The 17090-nt window shown below is 41.1% G+C and overlaps 1 protein-coding gene across 2 annotated transcripts; it reads left to right on the plus strand.

The window, feature by feature from the left end:
• The first annotated feature begins 361 nt into the window (after window positions 1-361).
• Window positions 362-13585, plus strand: LOC148034563 (dehydrogenase/reductase SDR family member FEY-like). Of its 2 annotated transcripts, XM_087679510.1 has the most exons (10): window positions 362-1010; window positions 1995-2115; window positions 11360-11477; window positions 11567-11703; window positions 11811-11894; window positions 11993-12094; window positions 12246-12338; window positions 12429-12501; window positions 12840-13112; window positions 13318-13585. In XM_087679510.1, exons 1-10 carry the CDS (start codon window positions 832-834, stop codon window positions 13404-13406), a joined length of 1269 nt encoding a protein of 422 aa, XP_087535636.1. In that variant the 5' UTR covers window positions 362-831; the 3' UTR covers window positions 13407-13585. The 2 variants fall into 2 exon arrangements, with proteins under 2 accessions (XP_087535636.1, XP_087535638.1); XM_087679512.1 differs by lacking the exon at window positions 11811-11894 and having other exon boundaries at window positions 370-1010; window positions 13318-13580.
• Window positions 13586-17090: the final 3505 nt, after the last annotated feature.

Genomic DNA, 17090 nt, shown 5'->3' on the forward strand with positions numbered 1-17090 from the left:
GTAAGTTCCAAGACTCTTCTAGCTGCCTTAAAGCTCTAATATGGCTATTTTAGTATTTGCATTTAATTTGGTTAGATTCTCGACTTAGAGCTCAGATTCAATGCTAAAAGATTTTGAAACTTTGTATGAACTTACTCTTTGCTATTTAAAACACATAATTATGGTTGTGATGGATGGACTAGGGTGTCAATATGGCACTTTGGCATTGTAGTAGGTTGTAAGTTGCTATTTGATTTTTACAATCACTTTCTAAGGTGATCACAAATCATTCCCTCACCTTGCTATGTTAATGTTATTGCAATTCCCTGTGTTTGATGATCACATCATTCCCTCACTATAAGTCTATCTAACTTACTCTACTCTTATCTGGGTAGTTGGTAGGCCCTTGTGGTTACATCATCTTGCTCAAAAAATGACACTGCAGTTGAGGAAAATCCAAAAGCCTCCATGGTAGCCTTCCTTTGGCAACGGGGGCGGGGATCTAAAAAATTCATTATAGTACAGTGGTGACTGAAACTGCACTAGATAGTATGCTAGTAGTCTGCAGGACTGAGATCTGCCTTCTCTCTCTCTCCCTTTCAGGAAATGCACTGATTATAGGAGAGAGAGAGAAATAGGTACTTACTACTGCGTTAAAAGAAGAAAGAGGGAGGTAGTTCTGCAGTAGATGAAGGAGGAGGAGAGAGAAGCCCGTGCCATGATGCTGATTCAGAAGAGGGTGATGGTAATGATCATGATCTAGAAGAAGGAAGAAGGGGTTCTTGGTCGCTGTGATTTCTTTTCTCATAAGAGCCAGGCAGGGCAGTTTTTTTTTTTTTTTTTTGTTTTCCTATGGCGCTGTCCCTGGGCTGGATCGATTGGCTCTCTGCCTGGATCCACGTTACCAGTGAGACTCTCTTGCAGAGGATACACACCTGCCATTTGCCCCAGCGCTTGCCCCTCCCCGTCCTGACTGATCTGACTTGCATCATCACTGGCGCCACCAGTGGTATCGGCCTCGAGACAGCCAGGTATGCAGCGTTCCCAAGTTGTGGAATCATCAGTGTGTCTGGGTGTTGGTTTGATTCAGGCCATGCTGAACTATGTGTTTGATTGCAATGTGGGAAAAGCCATGTCACCATGGGCTTCATGCATTGCATGCATGGGCTCCGCGTCTGCGGAAGGATGGCATTGCGTCTTTTTTTAATATAAACGTTAATGTAAAATTTGGACTGAGTCTGCACAACCAGAGCTTTGGCTTCAAATTTGTTGCTTAAACATTCTTAAGTTTTCTGTATCCGTTCCCTCAAGCATTCTACTCGTATGATTTAATTTTTGATAGTTAGATGCACAGTAGCTTCCTTTTTGCTGATGCATCTGTCCTTTGCTATATGGAGTCATGCCTGGGTAAGAATCTAACGTGGATGTTCACAGGACCTTTGTTCTTCAGACTGTCCTTGGTTCAAAACATCTTCCTTTATTCTGTTTGCAAATGCCAATACTCTATAGAATGTAAAGGCAAAGCTCAACTTCGATATTATGCAGGTTTATCTTTGAATACAGCTTAGCATTCAGAGAACTGTGATATAGAACTTACTTTTTGTGTTACATTTGCTTTAAGACCATCTTGCATTCAGGGGGCTCTGATATAGAGCTTATTATGGGTGTTGCATTATCCAGCATTACTAGACTTTATTCTGAAAGGCAGGTTGCCTGCTTTAAACAAAGTCCTACATCATTACCATATCGGGGTATTGATGGAAAGTTTTAAGGATGATTGGTGGAAAGTTCATCCATTGCCCACATGGTACATTTTAGCTTACAGTAATTGTGGGAAAAGTGAGGTCTGCAAAAATTTATCTTTCTAACTGTTTTACGTTTACACTTATAGTTTTGGGTGCTGTTTTCCCTAAAAAATTAGATGCAGCAGAGGAAATAATAATAAATTGCTGTGTTGGAGATTGTCCTTTGTTGCTTCAGTACTTGATTTCTGGTGTTGAATGACATTGCCCCAGACAACTTGCTGAAGCTGGTGCACATGTAGTATTGGCATGTCGCAATATTGGGGCTGCACAGGCTCTCATACATGAATGGCAAAAAGATCGAGAACACTTTTCAGGTCCTCTTGACATTGAGGTATGCTTCATCATCTTGTTATCTCTCTTCTTGCTGCTTGAACTGCATTTTAGTTGAGTATGCTAGCTTCCTCCAGTGCGTATTGTTTTAGCATGACAAGTTTGTGCAAAGGCCTTAGCGTAGACATTGACACCCATATGTTGGTTATGTCAAGTGTTGATAGGGATTGCATAGGCCATTTATTTCCTTTAGTGCAATGCATACAGGACCAGTGCTGTCAACTTGATTTGCCACTTTTACTAGCCATGTCATAGTTACATTTGGCTCCTTTCCAAGTAGTCCTTAGCTCCTTAATCCATCAAATTTTCTTCCCTTACCCTTGGATGCTGACTCTTTACTGCACACCCAGTGTGAAAAGATATCATGGGTTTCTTGGTGCATTCCTCTTCTGTCCATCATTTTGGTTTGTAGGATGGGTGAGAAGGCTGCCTAACAAGCATCAGCATAATCCTTGTATAAAATATCTCCCTAGGTTTTGGCAAACCCTTTTTTTTTGGTTGCATAGAACATGACTGGGCATGTGATGAGTTTTGAGTTGAGGGATGTCTTGTTCATGTCCCTGTTAGAATTGTGTTGAATCTGATGGTGATGTAATGGATGGAGATAGCTCTAGAGGAGTTATGGGGTTTAGATATTTTTGATGCATTGAGTGAGTGAGTCCCAATGGTGCTGGAGAAGGAAAAAAGCAGTCTTAGGCTTGAAAATGAAAGCAAGACGACTTCTATAAAAGAGGGGAGGATGAGGAAAGGCACAATGTGGGTTTTCATGTAGGGTGAGATTGACAATAAAATGGAGATCAAGGATGTTGGAGAGGAAGAGAGTGCTAGAAATGGAAAAAGCAAAATATATATTAGGTTGTTTTTGTTGGAGAGGAAGAGTGTTGGAAACAGAAAAAGCAAAATGTATCCTAGGTTGTTTTTGCTTGAGTAAGCAAACAAGGCTGTTGAAGAATACATTTGCAGATTGCAATATAAAGAAAGCAATGGGGTTTTGCTATTTAACAAAGTCAAAATTTTGAAGAAACAAAAAGGAAAGGAAGCTTGTGATGTTAGGTTTCTTAGTTGGTATCATGGACCCCTTCAAATTTGCCAAATAATATGAGGTTGCATACAAGTTGGCGTTTCTAGACCATTGGAAGATTCACAATATTTGTCATGCTATTTTGTGTAGAAATTGAAATGTATGGGGGTGGAAATTCAAGACTTGGTTCATTTGGTGATGCTGGAAATGAATGGGTTTGAATTTCTTGAACTAGAACAAATTCTTCATCATAATCGCCAGATTTTGAGAAAATTCAAGAACTATTCTACCAAAGATGCTAATTGGATGATCGAGGAGCACTTTCAAGGATTATGTTCTTTTATTGCATACATCCCAAGAATGGTCTAGGCAATCGGATTCAAGGAATGATCCATGGGATCAACATAGGATTCTAAGAATGGTCTAGGGGGGTAGGTAGATGGGAATGTATGGCCTTTAGTCAAGGATGCTATGGCTACAATAATGGTTGTGAGCCATGTACTAGTTATGCTGCTAAAGACGAAATTCTCAACTTACATTGTGTCAAAGTGTAGCAATGCGGAAGTGTAGGACATAGACTGAGAGAGAGTGAACACAGAGAGAAGAGAGAGTGAAAAGGAGACTATGTAAACGCAGAAAATCTGTAGTGTAGTATGCTGTATAAGAGTGCAGAAATATACGCGGGGGCAAAGGAAATATCTGCTTATGTCTCCGACTTGATGACCTTGATCTCCATCAGCTGGAGTGTGCCACAAGCCGGCTATAAATAGCCAAAAAAATAGAAAATAATTGCACCAGGTCGGCTGTGACTGCAGTAAAATTGTCCGATTGTAGGTGCTGATGTGGTGCTTGCTGACGTGGCACCTTGCTGATGTGGCACTGTCATACTCTGCTGTCCAACGACTATCCAGGAAATGACTGTCTAACATCCCCTCTTAGATCCTAGACTGGTCAAAAGATTGAGGGATCTGGAATGCTGCTGAAGAAGAGCCTAGGGAAGCGCCTTCGTAAACAAATCTACAAGATTATCCTCCGTCTTGCAGCACTCCACATCAATGGTCCCATCCAGAAGCTTCTCTCAAATGAAGTGATATTGGATCTCAATGTGCTTCGTCCGGGCATGGAATACAGGATTCTGTACCAAGGCAATGCAACTCATTGTTGCACCGCAGAAGAGTAGGACGAGTCTGGGGGTAGCCAAGCTTCTCCAACAATCTCCGAAGCCACACAACCTCACGTGGTGGTAGATGCGGTCCGATACTCCGCCTTAGTAGAAGAAAGGGCTACCGTGGGCTGCTTCTTGGTACTCCAAGAGATAACACTTATACCCAAGGTAAAACAATAGCTTGTAGTAGACCGCCGGTGGTCCACATCGCCAGCCCAATCCGAGTCACTCCAACCTGCAAGAACCAGATTGGAAGCATCTGTACCTGGGGGATAGGAAATCCCTAAGTCATAGGTCTCCCTCAAATACCGAAGAATCCTTAGGGCAGCTTGCCAATGCACTTGTTTGGGTTCAGTCATGAACCCTGCCAAAAGACCCACAACAAAACAAAGATCAACATGAGTGTTGAGAAGCCAAATCAAGGATCCAATCAACTGACGGTAGCGTGAAGCATCCATCACGGGAGAATTTGAGTGGGAAGTGGCCTTCCAGTTCGGATCCATAGGAGTAGTAATGGGCCGACAAGTCTCCATCTCAAAAGTCACCAAGAGCTCCTGAATGTACCTCTGGTGAGAGATGAAAATCCCCCTCTGAGACTGATAAATCTCGAGACCCAAGAAGAAATGAAGAAGCCCCAAATCCGTCATCTCGAATGTTTGATGTAAAGCTGTCTTGGTCTCTCGGACCTTTTGTGCATGATCCCCTACCAGAATCAAATCATCAACATACAACACAAACAACACACTACCAACCTCGGAAGTGTGCACATAAAGTTGCGGATCGGCCTTGGAGCGCCGATATCCCAACTTTGACTGAAGAAACGAGTCAATCTTCTCGTTCGCATGTTAACCTGCAATACCTGCACAAACGCAAAATCAGCCCCCTTTGACTGTGTAAATGCAGCCTTCTAGGGCTGGTTCCTCTGCTGCCCAAACCTTCTTCACCTGCCGGAGGCGATGAAAAAGTAAAATCTACAATGGAAGGCCTCAAATGCAGCCTTCCTCCCCTTTGAACAGCAATAACCTGCATCAAATTCACCGATTAGACTTCTTTCCCGCACGCCCACGCTCGCTTCAGCCTTGATCCGATGTGCAGCCCTCCCGCTTGCCCTCAAATCCTGGAAACACAGCCTTGTGTCGTGCTGAAATCTCGTCTTCAGATAGGTTCAGCCCTCAGTCAGTCCATCTTCACCGCTCTGATACCATGTCAGAGTGCAGCGATGCGGAAGCATAGGACAGACTGAGAGAGAGTGAACAGAGAGAGAGAGAAAAGGAGACAGTGTAAACGCAGAAAATCTGTAGTGTAGTATGTTGTATAAGAGTGCAGAAATATCTGCGTATGTCTCCGACTTGATGACCTCGATCTCCATCAGCCCGAGCACAGTCTGTCTCAGCCAACAGATCTCAAGATTAGAATCTGAAGTGAATAGATGCTGGAGTGTGCCACAAACCGGCTATAAATAGCCAGAAAAATAGAAAATAACTACACCAGGTCGGCTGCATTAAATGCAGCTGACTGCAGTAAAACTGTCCAACTGCAGGTGCTGATGTGGTGCCTGCTGACGTGGCACCCTGCTGATGTGGCACTGCCGTACTCTGCTGTCCAACGACTGTCCAGGAAATGACTATCTAACACATTGTACTTTCTTTCATATACATTCATATGTGACATGATTGATGATTTTTTGTGTGTTATCTCTAAGATATGGACATTTCTTTAACCATAACCCATCTCAAAGCCCAAGCTTTCATCATTCTTGCTGAAAAACGTTGGCTCAGCCCTTCAACCAAAAGAAAAAGAGCTGTCCAAAGGTTTTTGAGCTAGTATCATCTTAATGCCCCCAATCAAGGATTTTGGCTTTTGCTTTTTGGTTTATGTTTTCTAGCTTGTGTTTTGCCTTTCATCTTTTCAAAGTAATACTGAAATCATGTCCAATTTGAAAAGGAGTGTACATTTGGGCTTTTGCATAGGCCATGGTTTATGTTTTCCAGCTTGTGTTTTGCCTTTTACATTTTCAAAGTAATACCCAAATCATGTCTAATTTGAAAAGTGAGTGTATATTTGGGCTTTTGCATGGGCCATAAATTTTAACTTTCTGAAATGGCACAAAAAAATTGTTTTCCAATAGCTAGGCAAATATCTAACTTGTAAACATGATTTTGTAGGAAAATAAATGCACAAGTGGATACTTAATGATTTCAAAACGGCTGTCCATGTAGCTAGAAAGCAGGATAGCAGCTGGAAACAAGCTGTTAGGAGCTGTAGCAGTCAAGGTGGCTGTCTAACAGGCTGTAGGCAGTGACCACCAGGTTGACGAAGGCTGGAACCAGTGAAACACAGCTACCAGAGGGTTAGGAGCAGTGATGCAGCCACTAGGCAGGGAGGCTGCAAAACGCAGCAGCAGCTGCATCAAGATGGGCAAGCGACAGTTGGGAATGATCGCACTAGGGGCTGAGGAGGAGTGGCAGCAATAGACGATGGAGCTGGGAGCCATGAGCTGGTGTAAACTAAATGGGGCAGGCTTAAGTGAATGAACAAGGGATGCCAAGTTATTCAGCACACCATCTATTTATAGATGAGAAACCAATCAAATTGTGGGAGTTCGCTTATGGGACATAGAAACTCTTTTAGCATCAAGGTTTGAGTTTTGGGGCTGTTTAAATGAGTTAATTGAGGCTTAATTGTAATGTGCTTGTTTTAGCTTAATAGTTTTCACTTTGCCTTTGTTTTTCGGCTGTCCATCTTCATGCTTCCTATTAGAAGTCCTCCCTGTTTCAGACTTGGGCTTTTGCTGCCTTTTCATTTGTGGCCTTGTGAGGCTGGATACCTGGGTTGTCTTCATTGAATAGGCTGTCTTTGTTGAGGATTCTTCATTAGGAGCCATTCTTATGAAAGGTTGGCAAGAGAGGGGGCTATATCAGCTCCATTTCTCTTCCAATGTGAAGGATCCTCTGAGGCATATTTCCATTGTTGTGCTTGTTCCCATTTTTGCACCCCCAATCCCACAAGTTCTGCCCCATCCCTTACCATCTCCTTTGGTGGTTCCCTCATAAATCTAGCCATCCCTTCGAGAGGGGGATGACCTCCGAGATGCGTTGTGGATTCCCTAGTCCTTGTATCAAAGGGAGATTCATGGGACCTTGAGGAGATTCTTTAGGGATTGCAGTCTTCTACGGGCTTTCATTCATGTGGTGGTCTCTTTCCTCCGTCATCGAGCCTCCATCCCTTGTAGTTTGCACGGTCATTTCATGGCCCTTGGCCCTTGTTGATCTTTTCTTGCAAGTTACAACGCCTATGATAGCTTCTTGATATCATCTCTTAGTTGGGTTAGCAGCTTGGTCTCATTGATTCTTGACTAGACATCACTGGAGTGATTTGTGGAGGTGTCTCCACTCCCATTGGCCTATGGTGGCTTCCAATTGGGTTGGGCTTGTATCTAGAGAGAGGCTTTTACTCCTTGTTGGGCTTTTGTAATCGACAAACTTTATTAGCAGTGGTACTTTTCTTGCCACCCTCAAATCTATTCCATCTCCTTTGGCCTTCTGCCACATCTAGGATTTGAGAGGGGGGTGTTAACAATAATGTGCCTTCTATGGTCATCTCCGACATGTGAGCCTCGATTTGAGTTAGAGGAGGACATTAGAAGATTTGACAACATAGTTGCTTGTCGCTTTATTTGTCCCAAACACTTTAGGTGGAGATTCCTTTCTACATTTCTCATTGGGCAACTTGTTTTCACTCATTTCGGGAAGACGTTCATTCCTTCCTACATTTCTCATTGGGCAACTTGTTTTCACTCATTCCGGGAAGACGTTCATTGCTATGGGTCAAGTGGGTGTTATTAGGTTGGCAAGCAGCATTTATTGCCTTTATTTAGGCATGAGATGCATTTATGATAGGTCTGACCTTCATTGATGTAGATTGGTCAGTTTCATTTGCTTCGACTATTTATTTGTTGCTCCCGCACTTCATAGTCATTTGTCCATTCTATTGCCAACTCTCCTTGTTAAGCTAAAACACGCTTTACAGTTGATTGGCATTTTTAAACAACCCCAAAACACGCTTAACTAATGAAAAACACATATTTGGTGCACGGTTCGAGAGAGTTTCAATGGTCCCCCAAAACCCTAATTTTTTGGGACACGCTTCAATAACTATAAATAGACGGGCTGCCCACCATTCAGCATCATCCTTTTGTGCAGGTTTCTCACCCTAAAGTGCAGATTTCAGCCATCAGCCACCTACCATCTACTGTCCAGCCATTACTAATTGCAGCCGATCACTATTCAGCCCTAGGTGGCCTATTTTCAGCCACAACCCTGTTGTTTGGAGGTCTCCATTTGCTGTCATCATAGCACCTTATGAGCCTGCGTTTTCAGCATTTGGTACTAGGCGATAGATTGTTGCCATCTCTCTCACTGTGCAACTATTGTAGTACCTGCGTTTTTGCCATCCAATAGGCCATCTTCATCAAGAAACAACTCTCATGTTATCTCTTGACAGTTCTCTGCCTTGGGTGATCAGTTTTCAGCCTTCCTCTGGTGGTACATTATTGCGTTGACTAGATTTCAGCCTTTGACTGTTGTGTTTTGGTGACCAGCCTGCTGCCCTTCATTATTCAGCACACTCTCATCTTTGACAGGTGGTTACTGTACTCCGGATTCGTCTCCGGTTGATGTTACTCTCTGACATGGCATTGCTTTGCCCTTGGGCATTGTGTACACTCTTACATTCATTTACAACATTCATTCGCTTCAGAGTTTCTTCTCTTTGTGTTTGTCTCTGTGTTTGAGATACGAGTTTTTGCGTTTTGCGTTTAGGGTTTGAGTTTTACTTGTGGGTGTCTAAGTCTTTGTGTTTCAGCCTTGGTCATACATGTGTTTTCTCAGCGCAAACCCTAGCATATCTTCACATGATATCAGAGCCGGTACTCTTCTAAAGAGTATCCTGCGGTGATTGTGGAGGCTAGTCTTTGTGCAGGACTCACACATGACTTGATTGTGACTCAATGTCTCAAGCACTTTCTTCCTATGATGCCCTATCAAGCTTCTCCATCATTGGAGGCTTTGAGAACGCATTATGGTCTCGAGGAGGAGGTAGACACACCTTCACCTTTACCATCTTCTTCTTCTCGATTTGGTCATCTTATAGATGAAGAGTTTGAGGAGTACTTGTGCATCATGTATAGTTCGGTTTAACGAGTGACACTATTCTGTTTGGACCAATTGGTGAGATTGGCCATCTCTCGGATCTTTGAGGGACCACGACATTCAGCGCGTTTGGCGATCCATCTCCTTCATCATATCTAGGCCTTGTGTCAGGTTCGTATGACCCTTTTGAGTTGTATAAGCCAAAACCCTCTTCTATTTTTTCTTTTGGTGTGCAGGAACTGGGATGGTTTCCAATATGTTAACTTTAATACAGGAGGCTCTCGAAGGAGGTATCTTTCATTAGGTATATCTCTATCATCTACTTCATTTGTGCACGTAAACCACACTTCTCAACTCCCTTCCATCCTGCCACTATCTTCTTCACATTTTGATCTACTCACGTCCTCGTTCCAAAATTTGTTTATGGATTGTCATCCCATATCCCTTGGGTCACTCCTATGCAAGGATTTTCATATTCTGCTCCTTGTGTCTCTATCCCTTTACCATGGGCTTCTTAGGCGGTTACCATACCCATCCCCATTGCGCCCATGCCCACATTTGGATCTGCTATGCACACTTCTCATATGCATGGTGGGTACTCTGGGATTCCTTTCCAAGTGTACTCCACTTCCCCACCTTATCGCCCCTATTCACCCTACCCTCATTATACACCTTTATCTCTTAGCACTATCACTCCTGTTGAAATGACCAATAATGCTTTCACGGATAAGACTTGTTTTAACGGGTCGAATTTCATCACTTAGTCGAATTTCATGCAACAAGTGCTTGAATCTTAGGGACTTTGGGACCTCGTTGCTGGTATTGAGCCTATGCCGGACCCTCAATTAGCTTACCCTGATCACATCCATCAATGGAGAGCCCGCAATGCCACAGCCAATGTTGAGTTAATGCAAGGGTTGCTCTTTGTGTGAGTCTTTGTGTTTTTGTCTTGGTTGTACATACTGTGTTTTCTCAGTGCAAGCCCTAGCATATCTTCACACTCCCCATCATTTTGTTCCTCATCCTCTTTGCCTCTCTCTGGCAGCCTCATTGATGCTGTATGCTGCATGTAGGGCTGACTGCTGCAGCCGTGTACATTCAACTTCTGTCAGTTTTGTTCATTCAGTTTGACAGTGTTCTTGTCTCCATCTTCTCTATTCACTTTGTGTTCATGTTCCTTTCCAATGTGCACTCTCACAAGAAGGTCGGGGCTTGAGGACAAGGTACTTAAAACGTGAGGTGATGAAGCCCAATCTGCTACCTGTTTGACATGTGCCACTCTTGCATATAGCCACTTGCTGTCCTCTTAGCTGCTGACTGGACTTTCCCACTGAGTGGCACTAACTGGTCCTACCCACTAGCGAGGGACTGCCTGGTGGTCATTTTACGCAAGCTTGCTGCTGACTCTGCTTTAGCACACAGCATGACACATATACATATATATATATAATATCTGTATGCACATAATGTGCCTGAGATCTGGATGAGTCACTTCACCCATGGAAGTGTAGTGGTCCTAACTGCGTTGCCTGTTGGTAAGTCCTGAATAGAAGCATGGTGTAGTGCCATGCATAATAGGTGGTTGCAGACTGAATTTTCTGTAGCAGACCCTTTCATTGCTTACACATGCAGTACCCCGCTCCTCAGAAGCACAGTTAAAAATTCTCTTTTACTTTGGATTTCATCACCCTAGCCATGTGGAGTTTTATGCAGTTAGAAGCATGCTAGGCTGTTGGATATATTTATCTATTTCAACATTACAAATCTGTGTAATGTTTTTAAATGCTGTGATGTAGTTTGATTTTTTGAAAAAGAAAGCTTTCTTCTCTCTTGTTGCATGCTTTTTACTATCCCTTGTAAATGAATTTTGATGTGGAAGTTGGGAAATTTTCTTCTGTATATGCTTAAGGTGATGGAGTTGAATCTCCTTTCATTGTCATCAGTAAGGTCGTTTGCAGCAGCTTGGGAGGCCAGACAGGGCCCTCTTCATGTCCTTATTAACAATGCAGGCATATTTTCCATGTCAGGTAATGTATTTGCATCAGTATCTTCTGTTTTTGCTCTCAAATTTCCAATGGAAACATGCATCACCATCTTGCCACTGTTGCCATTTCAGCTCCTCAGAAGTTTTCAGAAGATGGCTTTGAGGAACATCTTCAAGTGAATCATCTGGCTCCTGCTCTTTTGAGCTTGTTGCTTCTACCATCCTTGCATCGAGGTGCTCCATCCCGGATAGTGAATGTGAACTCAGATGTAAGGAATTCTTTTTGCTCTCTGCTCACTCACATAATTCCGTTGTTTTGAATTATCTTAATGGCAATTTTCCCTGTTGTTTACACGGACTAGAATCTCTTCTGTAGTTTTGTTGCTGGATCATTGTTCATCATGTAATCAAGGCCTGTGCTCTCTTCATTTGGCAACATGCCTCCAAAGCAAAGTTTTATGTCAGTTTTTGCTCCCTTGCACAGCTGTGGATGTATCATTTCTTGTTGCAATGTGCATAAATGTACTGTAGACCGGAATTGACTTTTGGTATATCCAGATGCAATGGTTTGGTGTCGTTGATCCTGATGACATGAATATAAACTCTGGAAAAAGAAGCTATAGTAGTACTGTTGCATATTCCGGAAGCAAACTCGCTCAGGTTTGGACCTTCAGGTTTCCATAGCACATGTAAACAATTTTGTTCTGCCCTTGAGAGTGATGCATACTATCTCATTGAAGTTGGCATGCCATCTTACGTGTTTCTTGCTGTTTGTCGGATCCTTTGTGTTGGGTTCATTGGATTGTTCCAGATTTATTTTAGTAGTGTTCTGGCAAAGAAACTGCCAAATGATTCGGGCATTTGTATTGTCTGTGCCAATCCTGGGATTGTGAAGACAAATGTGGTACGGATGATTTACACATCATGATTTTGGATGTTGTTGAGATGTTTGCTAAATGCTTTGTCTCAATGTTGCTTGCTGGCCTCTATGCAGACAAGGACATTACCGAAGTTAGTGCAGGCAACATACCGCTTTGTAGGTTTCTTTTCATTAAGCCCAATTGAAGGTAACTCTCAAGAACTTTCACCCTGCATTACCTGTTTACAGGGTCAGGTAGTTAGGTGGTCTAGAACTCTCAAGATTTATTACTTCTGTATTTGAGCATTGTGGCAGCTTAATACATGCTATTAGAATATGCTTAACAACCACACTTACTAGGCTGCTTCCGTATCATAACTCTTAAGATAATGATTCACCTGAGATCAGTCCACCTGTTCACTTTATAACACCACTGGAGCAGACAGAAGGAGATAGCATATAGAGGCCGAATGCAATATATGCAATTGTAAGGGGCTAAGACATTGTGTGTCTTCAACTTGATTACCTTCCTTGCTGTTACTGTAGGGGCAAGGAGCGTGCTGTTTTGTGCCACCGATCCTGAAGTGCCAGAATATGCAGATGCTTTAAGAGATGAAGGATGGCCAGTATGTGCATATTTCTCATCAGATTGCAAGCCTGCTGTACCCACCAGGCAAGCGCAGAATATTGATGCTGCTTTTAAAGTGTGGGAAAAGACTCGTGAGGCCATTGGGCTCTCAAATGGTTTCATAGACAAGCTACTTGCTGGTGAAGATATCAGTGCACTCTTGAAGGTCAACGCTTCCCCAATAGCTAATGGTATGTAGAAAGCCATGCTTTGTAACTATACTAGGATGGCAATGGAACAATCTTAGCTTTCTATGCTATTGGCTTCAGGAAATGAGCATTTCCTGTTATATTATAGTAGAAAGTTCTTAGATGTTTTGCAATCTGCTCCATTGGCTTTCTTTTTTTGGTATCTGGCATACAAGAGTTCAGTGATAGAATTGGAGCCTTTTTGCAGGCTTTCTTAGGCGGTGTCTTCTGCTTAGTTGGAAACTTGAGTTGTTTGCAGGGCTTTTTATCTGCTACAGATGTAGCAGACACAGTTGAGTACTCTTAAGGTTCAGGTCATTCTTCTCTAAGTTATCTGAATATGATCTCTATGTGAATCATATATGTAGGCTAGTTTGATTTGTTTGTTTTCTTAGAACAGTGATCCTTGGAAGTAGGTCTTGAAATATCATCAATTTATATGTTTCTTAATGTTTTGGGCTATAAATGTTCACTATGCTTTAAATATTGAAGGACTATTAGAGAAGAATGGTTGCTTGGTTCACTCCATGCCAATACCCAAAGGGCTAAATTTACTTTATGCGACTAATTAGGATGGCTAGAATGTTGTATTCAAGGCTTGATTAGACCATTTGCAATTTATTTTACATCAGACCTTGGTTTTCTTTCATGAACGCTAGCTAAATTAATCCGAAGTAACTCAACCACCACCACCACCACCACCACCACCACCTCGATTCGTTTTTTCTGTTCAAATATATACCATAAAGTAGGTCAACATTACATGCATTTATAACTTGTGATAAGACACTGCGATTCTGTTGTCACAGTTTGTTATCGATGTGAACTTGACCAATGGGGTTGTAGGCCAAGTGGTTTAAGCATGTAGGTGAGTTCAAAAGGTGCGCCAAATGAGTGGCACCGAACTACTGGTGTAGATAACCTGATGTTCAAGCCCTAGTTTCAGAAGCTTCCAAGTCAATTCCAAATGTGAAATATTGTCATTAGAAGCTCACCTCTCACAAAATGGCAAGAGTTAGTGTGGATACTATTTGGCAAGAGTTGTGGAAGCTTGTGACTCGCTACAGTCATCTGATGAAGCATATATAAGCTTTGACTTTATTTCTAGTTGTAAGTTTCTGAATGCCCATGTTTCAATAAGGCATAAGCTTAAATATATTTAAATGTGGAATGGTATAGTGATTTAATGAACTAGCAAGGTCTAAAAGAAAAGGCATTAGCTTCAATTTCATTAGATTCTAAGTGCAGATGGCAAGTGACAAATAAACACTTTGGCTATGATCATTGAAAAGGCACAATGAAATTTGTCAATCAAGGTCAATTTCTTGTCATGGAGGTTAAATGGTAGTATATTCTGATTTATTGGTTTGCTACGGGTTTTGTGTGTATGTATGCATGGGTCTCTGTGTGTATATCCTTATATAAATATATCTTAGTTACATTGTTTTATTTGCTTGCTTATATAGTTCCTTGAACATATTGTATAAATGTGTGTTCACATGTGCATATAAGTTATATATAAGTATGCATCTATGTAAGCATGCTTAGATGTGAATATAGCTTTTTCTCTTCTCACATGGATAGATTATTGAAAGATCTAGTTGGTTTGTCTTATGCTATTAGGTTATTCAATAATTATAACTAGGTAAAAATTATAAAAAAGTACAATTAGCCATTCAAGTGAGGTGAAAATCTTTATGATATATTTCCTTGCAGCTCGTGTAGTGCTCTTGGCACCTTAAAGAGAGTCACAAATATTTAAGAAATTGTTAAATAGCCCATATTATATCTGGTCTTAAGACAAATTCTAGTAAATTTTGTCCAATGTTTCCTCAATCATTGCAACTCAATTGAGGTTTATCTTTTTTGGTCTAGATAAAATGCGTTGAGATTTAGTCCTTCACAATTGCTTAAAAGGATGTTTAATTGGTCGTCAAGGTTTATTGGTTATTGGTAACCAATGGCAGTTTTATTTGGGACAAGTTATTTGTTGGTAATGTTTGCCAAACTAGAATGTAGTATTCCACTTCCATATGAATGTTGGATCTCATATGGTAAGAATAATGTTGGTATAACATACACCTAAGAATTATCTTGATAATTCTATTCAAAGAACTATTATGTAGCCAATAGAAAATTTGTAGTTGTACAATTGGAAAGTTGAAGCATTATCTACTTGGAGATCACCATGCAATGGAGTTACATAAGAAGCAACAAGTTGGCATAATAACTTTGTAAAGTATGTGCCTACTATGGTATGCCTAATAGTCACTTGAAATGCAACTCGGAGAACCATTTTGTACAAACAAGGAGTAGCATCCATATTTTGCAAATAGGTTGATATTGTTCAAGTCTCCCAATTGTCTCAAGATCCTTGGAACAAGTTATATCTTGGAGAATGACCATTTTTGGTACACAAGAAATGTTTGAACATTTGTAAACACAGTAATCTTTGTACCAACTTTTGCTCTTGTATTAACCTCCTGTCTAGAATCTATATGGTGTATTTATGTGTGAGTCATGAGCATGAACATAGGTTTGGGTGAGATGTTAGGTGTATATGAAGTGGTAATGAAGCAAAGTATATCATGTATACCTTGGTCCTTAGGCAATGTGCTTTTTTCTTTGCATACACCAAGTTCCAAGTAAAATATAGTGAGCTTGTTTATAATAGATTATATTTAATGTACTACTTGTGTAAGGTTACATTCACAAAAATGAGCTTGTGTACTTTTCCAATCTTTATGAATGAGAGAGAGAGAGAGAGAGAGAGAGAGAGAGAGAGAGAGAGAGAGAGAGAGTGTGAGTGAGTGAGTGTGTGTGTGTTTCATAGTGAATGGTACATACTATCTAATACAAAGACTCACAAAATTACAGAGTAGCTCCTTGGAATATTGACGAAATGCTTATTTGATATTTCTTCTGTGATTATGGAGATTTGTGAAAATTCAACATGACATATTTGTCTAGTTCTTAAGAGCGGGGATAGTAGCTCGCTCTCATGCCTTGGGTATTTTTATTGATTGAGGTGTACCCATAAGGTGTATCTCCTATGCTAAAATAACTCCACAAGTACACAAATAATAATCTCTATCAAACAAGAGAATATGTGATGTATTTGTTTAGTTCTCAAGAGCATGGACAATAGCTTGCTCATATTTTGGGTATTTTTATTGATTGATTTATACCCATAGGGTGTATCCCTTATGCTAAAATAACTCCACAAGTACACTAATATTAATGTCTATAAGCATAAGTTTAGATGTATAAGTAGCATTTTAATAGATAGATGAAGCAACTCTATCTGAACTCATCAGGGCTAGTATGAACTCAAAAAAGGCCTTTTAAATAAGGACTTATAACTTTTTTAATTGCAATAGATTTGAGGTGGACCAATGGGAGAGGAGACATTGTGCATATTTGATCCACTTCCTTTTAAGTTTAGATATATAAGCAGGGTTTTGATTGATAGATCAAGCAATTCTATAGGAACTCATTAGGGTTAGTATGAACTCAAAAAGGGCATTTTAGATAAGGGCTTAATAGCTTTCCTAATTGCAATAGACTTGAGGTTGACCAATGGGAGAGGAGACATTGTGCATATTTGATCCACTTCCTTTACCCCTTGAGATACACCAATTCTAGGCTTGCTTTCCCATCCATGTGTAGCACTTTTACTACTTGTATGATAGCTCCCCATGCTTAGTTGTACCTAGTAGGTATCCAACATTTGGGGGAAACTTTCCCCTACCTCCCCCCACTCTTACCATGTGTATCATGGCTCCCCATGCCTTGTCATTCCCATTGGGTGTCTAACAAATGGGAGAAATTTTCAATCCCCCTCTCTCAGCTACCCCCCTTAAAAGGAGTCTTTCTATTTAACAAACCCACATATAGTAAGAAAATAGCTATTTGGGTACATTTCTCTAAGAATAACTTCTCTTTTGGACATTTTCCATTGTCCGCTCTACATGCCTTATC

Source organism: Lygodium microphyllum, chromosome 6 (assembly GCF_053477565.2).
Source record: "Lygodium microphyllum isolate KBCC chromosome 6, Lygodium_microphyllum_v1.1.10, whole genome shotgun sequence".
In the NCBI taxonomy this organism is placed as follows: Eukaryota; Viridiplantae; Streptophyta; class Polypodiopsida; order Schizaeales; family Lygodiaceae; genus Lygodium; species Lygodium microphyllum.